The 14555-nt window shown below is 43.4% G+C and overlaps 2 protein-coding genes across 2 annotated transcripts; one reads left to right on the top strand and one right to left on the bottom strand.

The window, feature by feature from the left end:
* Positions 1-474: 474 nt before the first annotated feature.
* On the top strand, positions 475-4625 carry LOC119276747 (glycosylphosphatidylinositol anchor attachment 1 protein-like). Its single transcript, XM_037557892.1, has 6 exons — positions 475-999; positions 1090-1181; positions 1442-1538; positions 2076-2898; positions 2988-3121; positions 3475-4625. Exons 1-6 carry the CDS (start codon positions 908-910, stop codon positions 4346-4348), a joined length of 2112 nt encoding a protein of 703 aa, XP_037413789.1. The 5' UTR covers positions 475-907; the 3' UTR covers positions 4349-4625.
* Positions 4626-6200: 1575 nt separating this feature from the next.
* On the bottom strand, positions 6201-14026 carry LOC119276748 (splicing factor SF3a60 homolog). Its single transcript, XM_037557893.1, has 12 exons — positions 13672-14026; positions 13128-13238; positions 12490-12594; positions 11640-11782; positions 10363-10459; positions 9922-10083; positions 9773-9844; positions 9574-9687; positions 8883-8960; positions 8652-8780; positions 7232-7378; positions 6201-6643 (listed from the first exon to the last, which is right to left on the bottom strand). The coding sequence occupies exons 1-12, from the start codon at positions 13843-13845 to the stop codon at positions 6497-6499; spliced, it is 1479 nt and encodes a 492-aa protein (XP_037413790.1). The 5' UTR covers positions 13846-14026; the 3' UTR covers positions 6201-6496.
* Positions 14027-14555: the final 529 nt, after the last annotated feature.

The following is a 14555-nucleotide window of genomic DNA, read 5'->3' on the forward strand; positions in this document are numbered from 1 at the left end:
AATGTACTTGGGCCGAGGATGATTCCCTAGAAGGGCAAGCCGTCGAATCACTATATCTTCATCATGATGTCAATGAAATGTTTCACCTTCACAAAGAATCAAACCAACAAAAAAATCTCGACACGACAACATAAACTCATCATATCTGATAATCTGCGAGAACAGAAAACTCTCTGACCTCATGGTACTGCCAAAAAAACAAGAGGAAGTTTATTCTCACAAAACTATAATGATCACTAGACGTTGACAAAGAACATAGATGTCTTAAAGATCCGAGACCCCCACACTCAGCGCTAAGATGGCAGCTGGAGGCGAGGGGACCCAAATTTGTCAGATGGCGGCGATGAAGGTGGCACGGGAAACGAGGAGTACTCGTTAATTATGATTTTCACATTTTTACGACGATCCACCGTACCATCTGGGCCAGATTCTCTCTCGAAAAATAAACTGGGCCTGAAGTATCATCTATAGTCCAAGTCTCTCCATCCCTCGGCCTTCTTCAACCCCACGGCCGCGATCTCCCATCCTCCGACACTGAGACCGACCACTCGCCGTCGTCGCCCTCCGAGCAGCAGCAGCGGGCGCGCTCGCTCTTCGGCTTCGCCTCCTCGCCGTGCTCCGCAGCTTCTGCTCCGCCCCCGTCTATACGGCGCGCCTTCTCGGAGAACCTTCCTCGTTGACCTCCTCGCCTGGAGCCGCATCGCTTCTGCCGCGCTGGGCGCGGCGGCTAGCGCTACTGACTCCTGCTGGCCCTTCCCCCACCACTCGCCACCCCAAACCCAGCTTTCCTCTTGTAAGACGAAACCAAGGGCCGCCACTGCGTCAGTCGATGGGAGATCGTGCCCCGCCGCCCGAGATTCGGTAAGGATCTGCACGCCCACCTGAAGACCTAGACCAAATTGCAGCCATGGAGCCGTCAGCTAAGGAAGATACGCAGCCGAAGCCGCGGCTCATCGTTCGCCTTGGCATATTCCTCGCTTCTCACCACATACTCTTCAGGTCTGCTCCCCATCTCCCTATTTAGCACCATGCTTAGTCATTTCCTTTTTCTTGTCCCACTGACAAAGTTCTTCGCCATTTTGTCCCCAGTGCGTTGTGTTGCTCCGCGGGCATTATCGCACTCCTCTTCCTCCCATCACTTGCAAAAAACACATACCTCTCGGAGAACGCTCTTATACCTGGTACGCAGTCTTCTTTTTCACCGTGGTTATTTAGATCCCCTGTACAATAAATTTATAGTGGAGCGATCGGTACATGATATACTGGAGTGGCTTCCCATGGTTATGATTCAATAGTGAAGGCAAACCATCCATATCCACTGCGTCAAGTATTCATCTTATCGTGCTAGTGGCAATTTATCAGTTTATGCGTTCATGTAACGCAAGCCCATATGGCCGTTCAAAGACGGAACACAATGTTGATTTGGAACCTTTGCATGTAGGCTCTGCAAATCCATTGTTCTCCAGCGAGGATGTCACGGAAGCTAACAAGTTTATCAAAGGAATTGAAGCTGCAGCTGGGGGATCAAGAGGAGGAATGTAGGTTATTCTATCTAAATTCCTTGTTCTATGTGCAATTTCCTCTTCTGACAACAGTGGGTTCATCCTTGTTTTTATTATGCTGAATCTGCATCCTTGTTTGTACAAATGTACGGATGGATGTGTGATGTTCAATATTTCAAGCCTGCCATTAAAGCGTTTGCTGTGATGAAATCTGTGATAGTTATTCCAACAATATATAGTAATTTTATTAATAAACATACGCATGGTATCCATGCAATTCTAAATTAAAAAGAGTAATGCTTGTAAACATAGACACAGAATCAATTTTCTCCGTATGTTAGTTAGACTGAAGTTAAAGACATGCCAATTTCAGATGGTGATATAATTGCAAGTGAAGGGTGTCATACTGGATTGTCAAGAGTAAATAGTACAACCTTCGTCCAGAATTAACTGTCACTGAAATGAGTGTATCTAGACGCGTTTCACTCATTTCAGCGTCAGTTAATTCCGGACGGAGGGAGTAGTTTTTACCTGTGTCTGCTGTAATGTACAGTTTTATTACAAATGTCACAGGGAAATGCCAAAATTCATAGTGCAACAAATGAAAGATCTGGGTGCAGAAGTGTGTTACCACGAATTCCTCCCTCATAGCAAGCATTTTCATCCTCTGAAGTTCTTCACTTCCATGACAAACGATTTGGCGGTTCGACCCAATGGCACCTATTCCAACTCTGGAACTAATACAATTGGCATTATACGAGCTCCTAGGGGTGATGGAAAAGAAGCTATAGTATTGGTTACTCCTTACAATCCTCAGAGAGTTCAGGCAAATGAAGTATTATCGCTCGCACTTGGTTTCTCTGTCTTCTCCCTCTTAAGTCGAGCTGCATGGCTGTCAAAGGATATTGTGTGGTTATCTGCAGACTCGCAATTTGGGGAGTACACCTCAGTCTCTGCATGGTTAAATCAGTACCATAACCCTATGTTTGTGGGTGGTGTTAAACATGAACCTGATGGTATTGCAGAAAAGGCTGAATTTACGGATTTCAAACGTGCTGGAACGATGGCTGCTGCTCTCATATTTAAAGTTGGGGAAACTAGGAACTACGGTGATAGAGATAGTGTTACAATGTACGCGGAGGCATCTAATGGCCAAATGCCAAACTTGGACCTTCTGAATGTGGTGCACTATCTAGCTGTTCATAGACAAGGTTTTCGTGTGAACATTGAGACAATTAGTTCGTTGTTGAGTTCTGCATGGCTTAGGGCTATTGCTGAAGTGATTCATACTCTTGGGAGTATATTGAGAAAAATAAATCCTGACTGGAAGCTTGATATTACAGCCCCTGATTATGTGGAGGGGACTGCCAACCTTGCTAGCTCTATTTATAATCAGGTAATTGGACGGGGTATTTTCCATATCTTAAACAACACTAGCTTTTCAACTGAACCTAATCACTTCTTGTTGGGTTTTTGTTAAAGCAGGCTCTTGGAGTGCCCACCGGATCTCATGGCGCGTTCCGTGACTATCAAGTTGATGCTGTTTCTTTAGAATTTTCACCAACATTTTATATCAGAAATGAGAATGCCAAATCATCATTTCTTGTAAGGGGTGGAAGGTCAGTTCTTACCGGGTCACTTCAGGCTGCATTGCTATGAAATATTTCAAACGTCTTGTGATTATTGACATGTGTTGAATAGCTTAGTAAGAGGAAATATATAAGGTTAGAGTGTTCTTGATTATCAGAGACAAGATAATTATAGACCCTGGAAGTTGTAACAATTAGCTATGGATCTTAAGACTTAGACTGCTGATAACTTTACACTGTTATAATAGGCCTGTTTAATTCCAAAGGTTTGTTTTCATTTTTCAGCAAAAGATGCCTGCTCTGCATTTTATAGAGTGCATGATTAAAACATAGTCTATACTGATTTGCTCAGATATTCATTTGACATGCTGCTTTTTGTTCAGGTTACTTGAAGGGGTGGTACGTTCTGTGAATAACCTGCTCGAGAAGTTCCATCAATCATTTTTCCTATATTTCCTCACAGCTCCGAGCAAGTTTATTTCAGTTGGTGTCTATATGATTCCTTTTGCACTGCTTGTGGTTCCCCTCCCAATAGTTGCTGCTGCTCTTGCCGATGGCGGTAGAAAAATGGGAAAATCAATCGATGCCAGTAAAACAAAGGGCAGTGCTGATAATCTGCAAACCGAGGGTGGATCATGGAAATGGCTTCAAGCTGCAAGAGTTCTGCTTGTTATCCAACTTTGGGCAGTGATTGTTTCACTACTACCGTACTACATCAGTCAAATTCCCGATGGTACACCAATACAAAGTTCAGTGATCTGGGTGGTGCTCGCCATTTTGACGTTGATCGTCCTATATGCCATGTTTGGTTCACCATACTCTGCTGGTGTTGAATGGAAACTTCTGAAGGCCACGATGATCACTTCAATCTCAATAGGGTTGGGGCTTATGTCGATAATAAATTTCGCTACTGCTCAGCTTGGGGCGTTGATTGTGATCCCAATGTGCCTGTTTTCTCGGCCACTGAAAGCACAGCTTGGTATGAGCTTCCTTCCACGGACAGTATTGTGTGCATCAAATGTACTTCTTGCCGTCTTTGGTTTCCCTCCGGCTGCATTGTTGATTATGAAAGGGCTGTCCAAGGGGTCCTGGACGGTAGACCTTGGAGATTTCTGGGCGTCAATGGAGTTCTTGTGGGAATGGAGTAGCGCCACGTATCTGTATCTGTTTCTTGTCCATCTTCCCTGCTGGCTTCTATGCATCCATGTCTTGCTGCATCCATGTCGCCAAGTGGGATCAAAGGTTAAGCGGGAGTAGATTGTTTGATCTGGGAATGTTTAAAGATCTAGAACAGTGTAACAGATGTGTCAATTTCTACGTTCTTCGGTTTGCTAACCTTTTTTATTAATTGCTTATTTTTTCTGAGATGGAGAGGATCTACAGGCGACAGCAAGTGGGAGAAAATTGATCTGTCTTACAGTGTCGCCTTTGCAAAACAATGTAAAATATTGCTGTTCGTAAGGATGCTGGATTGTTGTGGACGCATCACAAGTAGTCTAGAGATATATGCAAAAGCGCAAATGGTGCATCCTCAGTGGGCTGTGCAAATACAAAATCGCACATTTGTCTGTCGCACAAAATTAATAGAGAAGTTCCTGAACTACCTGGTTTGATTTGAACCATGAAACTGTTTATATTGAACAGTGAATTTATTTTTAAGCATAAACCTATCCTGGTTTTTAAAAGTGATTTTGTAGTTAATGATTTTTAAATTTAAACGGAAAAATCATTGGTGCAGGAATACTTTTGAAATGATGACCTGCAAAACTAAAAGACATGAGAATTCATTCTTTTTTTTACTGGAGCAACAATGATTCTGCACATCATATAATTGAAACTTATTGTCTCTCAATTTACATCACTCTTTTGCGCCGACTAATTGTTCCAGATTATTTTTTTGGGTCTCTTCTGTGACAACCACTCCTCGAACCTTTAAGACCGGTTCTTACCTCTAGGGTCTAAATTTTGGGTGTTTATAGGCGCCGGCGTGATAGTTGGGCCGGACTAGCCCCAGCTGCATCTGCCTGATGCAGCGGCTACGAGCCGTTTGATCCCCGTTAACTTCCCCTCTTTTTCTTCCTCTTGACACGCCCCGTCGCCTGGACGTCCTCCCAACCGTCACCCCTTCACCTGGACCTCCTCTCTCCGCCGCCCCCGCGCTGCTGGATGCCGCACTTGCCACCGGTCCCTGCGCTCGCCGCCGGTCCCCGCCGCCTTCTCTCATTTTTCTCGCTGGGAACCACGCATGCAGCAAAAAAAATCACCCGTGGGTTGCAGCTCCCCTCGCTGGTGATGGTCGCGGCTCCGGCAACGCCAGTCGCCGGTTGCAGCTTCGTTGGATGCGGCTCTTGTTGCCATCGGTTGCAGCTGGACGTTAGCCGTCGCCGTTGGCATGCAGCTCCATTCATCGGTTGCAGCTCCCATGGAGAAACTTTCCCCGTACATGTGAGCCATGGCGGAGGTGGAAGTGGAGAGCATCGTGCTGCAGAGATGAGGGCGTTCGGCAGAGGCACGGGGTGTGCTCGCCGGAGAGAGAGAGAGAGACTGGGAAGAGGCAGAGAGCGCACGGACATAGCGGTGAGCATCGGAAGAGAGGAGGAGCACCGCAGCCATGGCGAAAAAAAGCATCTGGCTGCGCAAGAGGCGAAAGAGAACAGGTAGGGAAGAAAGGGATGTGTGTGGGCCCATAGGATGCGTGGCAACCCGGAGTTGGTAGGCGTAGCGTGCGCGTGTGAGCGAGCAACCGGCCGAAGCGTTCGCCCGGCGCGCCGTGACGTTTTGCGTGAAAGAATTCATGTACATGGAAATGTGGCCATTTTTGCTTTGTACCAATCATGATAACATTTTGGACAATGCTGAAATGATGCAAAACCACTTTCAAACACCTGCCTCGGGTTCAGCTTATTTTAGAAAATAATACAAATGATTTCAAGCTTCAAAGGCTTAGCCCAACTAAAACGCCATAGTTCAAGATTACCAGGCTTCTTAGAGAGAGAAAATGTGTACACTAAACCGCCTCTGCTTCCGTTTGCCTCGGTTTGCAGATTCATACTTCGATCGAACAGCAGGCAACTTTCAGCCCACCCCACTTAGCTCTTAAGCATCAAACTGTCAATGTTACATCAAGAATATTGCTTTCTCCAGGTTGACACTACAAAGTAAGCATAATATGAGACAGGAGATTTGGCGAATAAACAAAAAGACCGCTGAGGAAGATCGACCAGTAAAGCATAATATGCAATGTAACCCAACGAAGGAAATTAACTCCAAGGTGACATCTGGTTACATATAATAAGCTAATAAAAAGTCACAACGACCATCAAGTTCAGCAGGTATCAATAGAACAGTAGACCAACGATTTTAGCGTCGCGTTCCTTCCAAAGCACGAGAATCACATGCAGAATTCTATATCAGGCCTTGGCGCTGCAGATCAGTATAGGTCTTTTTGTTGTAGATGTTTCCATCCTTATCTTCATACTCTTCTTCCAAGTCTGGCCGCCACTTGTTCTGCCCTTGCTTTGCTTGTATTCTCTCCCAGAGTGCCGTCGCCTCCTGGCGATACAAAATCAGAGATGTCAAAGCAACTTCATGACGACCAAACAGAAACAATACATGACACAGCACATGTTCAATATGATTCAGATCAACTTACGGATCAAATTTAATGACATTTTCTCTTTTTCCCTAATTTATCTCCCTTCTTTCAGCAATTATGACTAACACTCAACAATAATTTATCTCTCTTAGTCCGAGACATTAACACAATGGACACCATGGTCTCCCTCTATTAATATCTCGGTTTCATGACTTCTATCCATGTGATTAACCAAAGTATGCATTATAAATTATTCAAACATGGGGGGTGCTTCATAAACCCTAAACATGGTATAGTGTTCATGTATCCTTGAGGAAAGTTAAACTCAACTTCAAATTACTGTTTATTCCAACATTACAAAGTTTGCAAAAATCTGAAGCAAGCAAAAGGCATGACTATCAGTTAAAAGAAACTAAGTTACAGGCACTTGCTCACAGTGTACACTACCCTGAGCCCGAGAAGAATATTTTGCAAACATTATCCTAAAGACAGGACTGCAAGCAAGAGATCACACAAACAAGACAACAGAAAAACGGCAGGTGTACCTTGATGGATGTAATTTCATTGAAGTTCTTAGTATTAGGAATGCCAAGGCATCGCATCCCATGCTGATGGCGCCACTCCTTGAAATGGCGCTCATAAGCCCTTCGCCCCCAGTAACTGTGGTTACCACATATTTCACACTTGAATTCCTGACAAGAAATAGTTAAAACATTAGAAGTCTAGTACCAAATTTGATGCTGATGTCTGGGCATATAATAGAAATTATTATGCTATTGATGTTCAAGTCGAGTCTAATATTTGACAACAGGTAAAACACAATAAATAGATGAAACTATGTGCAAGTTCTCAAACATTAAAATTTAGCATTCATTTTTGGAAACATACCATTCTGTAGCTCCAAACATCATATTGATAGTAGTATTGAAGAAAGATAAAATCATAAAAATGTGAGCCTTTATTTGTTGGTCGACAGTTCCTCAAATTACAGAACATATATAATTAGTTGACACCCAGCAAAGCTGATCCAAGATCAAGTAGTTGATATAAATAATATAGGCACATTTGGTTGGCTACCACACATTGCCACACCTAACAGTGTCAAACTGTGGCAAGCCACAAAAATTGTGGCTAACAAATTGATGGCCATCTCTTGAGCAATGTTTGGCTAGAAATGTGCCACTGAATGTGGGTTACAAGACTAAGGGGCTGTTTGGATTGAAGCCCCTGTCCGCCCAGCCAATATTTTGGCGTTAACAGAAAAAGCGCAGCTCGTTTGGGTGAGCTCCAATATTTTGGCTCGCCAGCGCACCCCACTTTTCCCTCTTCTGTTTCTACGCCAACGCATTGGCAAAACTGGGGCGGCCGATTCGGCCGCCAACATTTTGGCGCGCCCACAATGCCCACGATTTGGCATGGCGCTCCTGGGCATAAACCAAACAGAGCATAAGGGCCAGTTCTTTTGGCGGCTTAAAAAATAAGCCGCCGCCTGCCTAGCTTTAGTCATAAGCCGTCTCCCTTGTTCATTGGGGCTTCTAAACTAGTTATGGGATTACTATTCTAGAAGCCTCAACAAATTTTGGAAGCGGCTTATTTTTTAAGCTGGGGAGAGGTAGCTTATTTTTTAAGCCGCCCAAAAGAACTGGCCCTAAGAAAGTATGGCATGCCAAGAGTTTGGCAATGAAGCCATACTAGCATAACTAGGTTAATTTACATGTAGCATGTCGTGGTATACAACCGTACATGCCTTATACCGGTTGCCACTGCCCAGCAGTCAATTAATTGGCGGTCACAAACATTAGGTGACTATCTATACATTCATGTAGGAAGAACGTGTAATAAAATGACATGGAAATATTCAGCAAAACAGTAAGATGAGCTATTGACGTAGACCAAAGGCAAAAAAAAGTGTGGATAAATGATACTGACTAATTAAGCTGTTAGCGATAAGATAAGGCCGGTTACCTGACCAAGACCGTGAAGCTTATAGAGCCAATAAGGGATAGGTTTCCCGTCCCAGCCCATTGGTAACTTGAGGGGGTTGTAGATTTGTTGGTCTTCATCATCACTTTCACTATCAGCTTGCACTTCTTCCTATAAGAAGTCACAGAAGATAGAAGTTCAGATAAACAGAACAGTACTTTACTAAACAGAAGAAAATGTAAGTAAGTTGAAGTTAAGGGAGAAACTAAGTACCTCTTCCCGCTCTGCTTCCATTTCTTCATAGGTCAAGGTCAGCTTCTTCTCCGCGTTTTCCTTTGTTCTTACAATGACCTGCACACACACAAAAAAAAGGTAGACATAAAATTATAAGAACATGTCATGAACAATGCTGATGACCCGTAGTTCTACCAAGATAAAGGGAACTTTGTAAACTATACCACGAAAAGTAGATCGTGCTAGAATTCCATACACATGGAAACACTGGTTTGAAATCTAGGAGCTTCTGGTTCACCAGTGATCACTTCCGTAGGGAACATGATAGAAAAGGTGCATCATGGCATTGGTGACAGCAGCACTCAGACGATGGCAACTTTTGCCATTGTCTTCATTATAGATGTTGTTCAATCATTTTGTTCAATTGCTATATACATCATGCCGAGGATCACTTTTATAGATAGGTTGATAAATGTTGAGATTCTGGGGTAAGTTAGGATATAATGGTCCAAGTACTTCTATTCACGACCATCCTATATTCCTAACCTATGCACAAATAAACCAAAAGATGGTTCATTACATGGTGGGAGCATCTGCAAGGGATATTAGCCTATCCTAGCACAAGGCCATTCCTCAAACTGTGAGTATGACCTTACTAACCTACCCATGCTGAAATGGATAATTGACTGCACATGTTACTGCACAACACATAAAAGGAATAAGAGCTGACCTCATCGAGAATCTCACATAAGCGCTTCATCTTCATTTCAATCAAAGCAATTTCCTTCTTCAAATCATCACCTTTGGCAAAATGCTTGCGATCCAGTTTTTCCAAGGGTGTATGCTGCAAAAGTATGGCCATGATAATAAATTTAGGACTGATAAATAGCCATAAAAACAATAAAATTAGCAACAGCCTTTGTAGTCACCTTCAGCAAGAAAAGTCGCTCAGCACGCTGTTGAACAGTGCCGCCACCCTTCAATCCACGAGCAGTTAAAGCCTGGAAAAAATGTTATTACATAAGGCCATTTCAAGGATGAAGTAAAATAGAACCTGAACTATGTTACAAGATCAAACCTCCTTCAACTTTTCCGGACCAAGCTCTACAAGCTCTTCAACAGTACTATAGTAATCAAGGTCTACTGCAGACTCTTGCAACACAGATTCTTTCTCTGTGCCCTTATTCTCCCATCCAGGAACTTCGCCATTGGTCCACTGTTCTTCAAACTCACTTTCCAACTGCACAAGTATAGATACTATTTGCTTGTCAGTTGTCACTTATCAGTTATCATGGAAGTGCGGATGATAGTGGTTCTTTCTAGCTCTATGTTAAACTTGTATTCTCAACCCACCACCAGCAATGCTACAATTAATCATAACAGCGATAGATAATGGGTGAGATCTGCTTAAAAGTAGTATATAACAAGTCTCAAGTGATGCACTATGTCATCACATAAGCAGGTGTGAGCACAGACCGCAGAAGAAAGACAGTATAGTTGAATGTACAAGAGGATTGACCTTTGTAAAAATCTTCTCAATATCTTGCAACGGTTCTGTACGATACAGAAATGACATCAGATATTCCAAAATATGCTCCAAATATTCTTTGTATGGCCTGCGAAATTGAAGAAAATGGAAGATAAATCATCTTTACAGAAATGGATGGACTTCAAAAATATATGGTTGAACAAACAAATGTTAGACATGTTAATAGTAAGTTTTAGTTAATCCCATATACTTGAATACAGATCTTACTACGACCCCACCACTCTAGTAATTACCTGTTATGCTTAATGAACACGGTATTCTTAGTTTAATAAACAGATTGCAGTGGAAAAGAGGGAATTCAGGGACAACGGACAAAACTAATACTCCCTCCGTTCCAGAATATAATGTGTATCGATTTCCGTGCAAGTCAACCATTTGAATGTTTGACCAAGATTATAGAATAAAATAAGAACATCTGCAATACCTAATAGATAAAATATGAAAATACTTTTCATGATGGATCAAATGATATGAATGTCGTATTGTGGATATTGATATATTTTTCTAAAAACTCGGTCAAACATGCACTCGTTTGACTTTTGAAAAAACAAATACACCTTATATAAAGGAACGGAGGGAGTACTTAGTAACTTGAGATTCATGTACAACCTATATCTCCTTGTATATTAGAGATTCCAGCTCCATGCAAAGGGAAGGGGAGTCCTAACATGACTAATCCTGATCTGATAAAAACCTATCAATCTGGTATTCAGCACATCAGGATGAACAAGTGGTGTGGCAATGCCATCGGGAGTGGCATCCAGCAAGAAGGTAGTAGGCTTGGCTGGAGCTAGAGGTACAAGGGCGATCCTGTCCAGTGTGGGGAACATCATTGGCACAAGTTAATGTGGAGGATTGGATGAAAAGAGGCAGTGGGTGACTCAAGTACAACCTAGAAATTGGGTGAATGGGGCTAACGTTACTTTGTGTCATGAGCTTTTCATCATGGGCACTGGTATTCGACGGGGTTGTTACTGCATGCAACAGATTTTTTGGATTTCCAATTCCTTGGTTTATAGCATCCATCACGTGATTATTTTGTTGCTACCATACCGAATACCAATAAAACTGGATTGGCTGGGAAGGTATGCCTTTTGGGGTTCCATTTGGTCAGGAATTGGCCATTCTAGTTCTAACCAACACAAGATGAAATCAAGGGAAATATATCTAAGATGGATGTAGAATTTTGAGATAAGCTCGCGCCAGGAGATATGTTATTGGTCTTAGAGAAAATGCTGATAACATACCTGGTAGCTTTTAGATTATGTGCGATTTTTTCAGTCTGAGCAAAAGTGCCAACGTATGCCGAGTATTCCATTAGTGATCCAAACTTGGAATTTATGAACTCGTTGTAGAGCTCATGTAGGTCCAAGTACCGGCCAAATGCTTCCTATCAAAACACAGAGCAAGAACATTAGCAAACTTCAAAGTGACTGCGATTAGAACAGCATATAAATATAAAAACCACCAACGGGATGAACGTGCAATGTGGATTAGAACTACATGATAATGCAAACAGTAACAATAAATGAACAGCAATTGGTTCTCAAGTTATCAAGCTCCATCTAGTATCTTGTCATTAACCTAAATCTTACCATGCATAGCACCGTGATCCTACAAGAGGAATCAAATAACCCTGCAGAAATTAAAATACACGTATCACAATAGAGATACCCTCGAGTTCAAGACTGCTGTAGTAAAATGGAAAACAAGGCTGCTACTTGACGCTAAAATGTTCTTAGCAGACATTATTGATGATTTACCCCAACTTTGGCACTTAATATAATCAGATAAGTAGTTCTTAGCAGACGGACTTTATGGATGATTTACACCAACTTTGGCACTTAATAATCAGCTAAGTATGGCAGAACGAAGCAGTGCTAGACAATTTAGAAAAAGGCGTCCAGATGAGGTTGCCATGCATTTCACTTCTCAAAAAAGGAATATATAAACATAGGTAAGTAAAGAAAATCAAGAAACATGGCTTAGGATAATCAAGTAAAGAAAATCAGATCAACCACAACATGGCTTAGGATAAAACAGAGCACAAATCATCGCAAGCAGGATTATCTAAGTGAAAATTATACTGGACAGTACCTCGCCAGTGAATTCAATAGCTGGTTCCTCCTTTAGTAGCTCCTCATAATCATCAGTTTCACTGACGAAACGGGCAGAGTGATTCCGTCTATGGTAATCACGAATCTGCAAGCAAAATGAAAGAATAATCACCACTGAAGAAATAGTATAAGTTCAAGTTTTCCAAGAACACTCAGTTATGATCTGCCTCATGTGTGTCGACCAGAGGGTCATGGTTGAGATGAAGTGCAGGATAACATAACCGGAAAATTCACCAGTGTGTATGTAGTGTAATTTCCAAGTAGGATTGCTAGAAAACATGTTCTAATCTTATTATTTGGCTTTCTGAGGGTTGTCATGTCGTCAAGAAAATCTAGATAGTCACTGAATAATTTGGTTTCCTATCATCCAAATTTTGGTGCGAGGGTCCGAGATCAAATTATTAAAAAGAACTACACCCTCCGTGCACGAAATTAGAGACACTTATATGGAACGGAGGGAGTAACAACTCAACAACGATAGCATGGAATGTTTTTGTCAGTGCATGAACTGCAGCATCCACCGCCTGGCTAGCATTTTGCCACTTTTAACTGTCTGATTCCATGGCGTGCTTAAGTGATTCTTGGGCAGAGTCAGACGGGCTACAGTTGATTATTTACCTCTTTCAGCCTTTCATAGTACTTGGGGAAGATGTCACTTTGCACCGGCGCGGTAAGATGGGTGGAGATCTCATCCTTCCTAGCACCGTCCTTGTCTTCATAGATTTCCACCTAATTAAGAAAGTCAGATCAGCAAAAATCACATTAGAAAGAAAAACAGACAATTCCCAAAAGAAGAAAAACGGGGAAATAGCAGCACGAAAATAAAAGTCTTAAGATAATCCAATGACTTTATCTAGGCTCGCACATATCTTGTAAAAAATAAAGGCCAAATATCAATTTGTCTAGCTCGAGATCGGAATTCCCCAGAATTAGCACGGATCGACCAACGCCAAACCATAACAGGTGGAGCTAACACAAAGGCAACCCTAGGCATCTCAATTCAAGATGTCGCAAATGACATGGAACAAAACCAATCCTAACCGACAGAAAGCAGAGATGCGACACCTCCAAGCTCTGGCCACGGCAGACAAGCGTCACATGAACGCTACAGACACTAAATCAGGCGCAAAACCCTAGATAGACAGGAGGAGGAGGTGCGTACCAGCTTGTCGGACGTGGAGACGACGAGGTCGAGCATATGGCGGACGCGGTGGGACTGGAAGAGGCGGTCGCGCGCGTTGGCGGGGTCGCGCTGCAGCTCGCGCACCGCCAGGCGCTCTAACCGCTCGAGGTCCTCGTGCGCCGCCCGCGTGGCCTCCAGCACAGACGACGCCATGGCTGCCGCTTCAGCTAGGGCGCCCTAGTCCTCTCCTCTGCTGGTACCCCGTGTGGTACCAACAGACCCCGGGGGTCACGCTGCGGGGCAGAGTCTGGGAGCGGCGACGGGGGGTCGGGAGGGGAGAGCGGCGTGGCTAGGGTTTTGAGATTTCGCGGCCGGGGACCGACTGTCGGCAGGACGAGCGGAGAGGAACGGCTCGGGTAATCGGGTTCGTCTATTTCTCCCTCGGAGCGAGAGGGGGCGAGCGCTCGCTAAAGTTTTTCGCCGTGGGCCGCTCGCGTGCTAGGCCGGCCCATCAGTTAACTTCCTGTGCCCGATAGTTTTTCCTGCGATCTGCGTGTATTTCCTGATTTTTTTTTAATGAAAGAAGGGCTTTGCACCCCTCCGATTTTCATTAACGAAAACCATCAAGTTCCAGAGCTACATATTGCAACTAAAACAGAAACCCAGAATCGGGCAAAAGCCCAACGTAAGCTCCCCTCCCAGTCAAACTGAGAGAAGAAAACCCACATTGCATTAACGCCCCCCCCCCCACCTATCAACATCAAGTCTCATAACCCCCTAGGTTTTAGGCACAAAAGCTTTATTACATTCATCCAGGCTAACGGCCTCAACTCTGCAAAAGACAGGGCAGAGAAAACATAGATACAGGTAGAGCAAGCAGTCCAGTCATCCTTCAGGAAGAGATTCATCATTCCAGTCGCGCC

The sequence above is a fragment of the Triticum dicoccoides genome, chromosome 3B (assembly GCF_002162155.2).
Source record: "Triticum dicoccoides isolate Atlit2015 ecotype Zavitan chromosome 3B, WEW_v2.0, whole genome shotgun sequence".
Taxonomy (NCBI): domain Eukaryota; kingdom Viridiplantae; phylum Streptophyta; class Magnoliopsida; order Poales; family Poaceae; genus Triticum; species Triticum dicoccoides.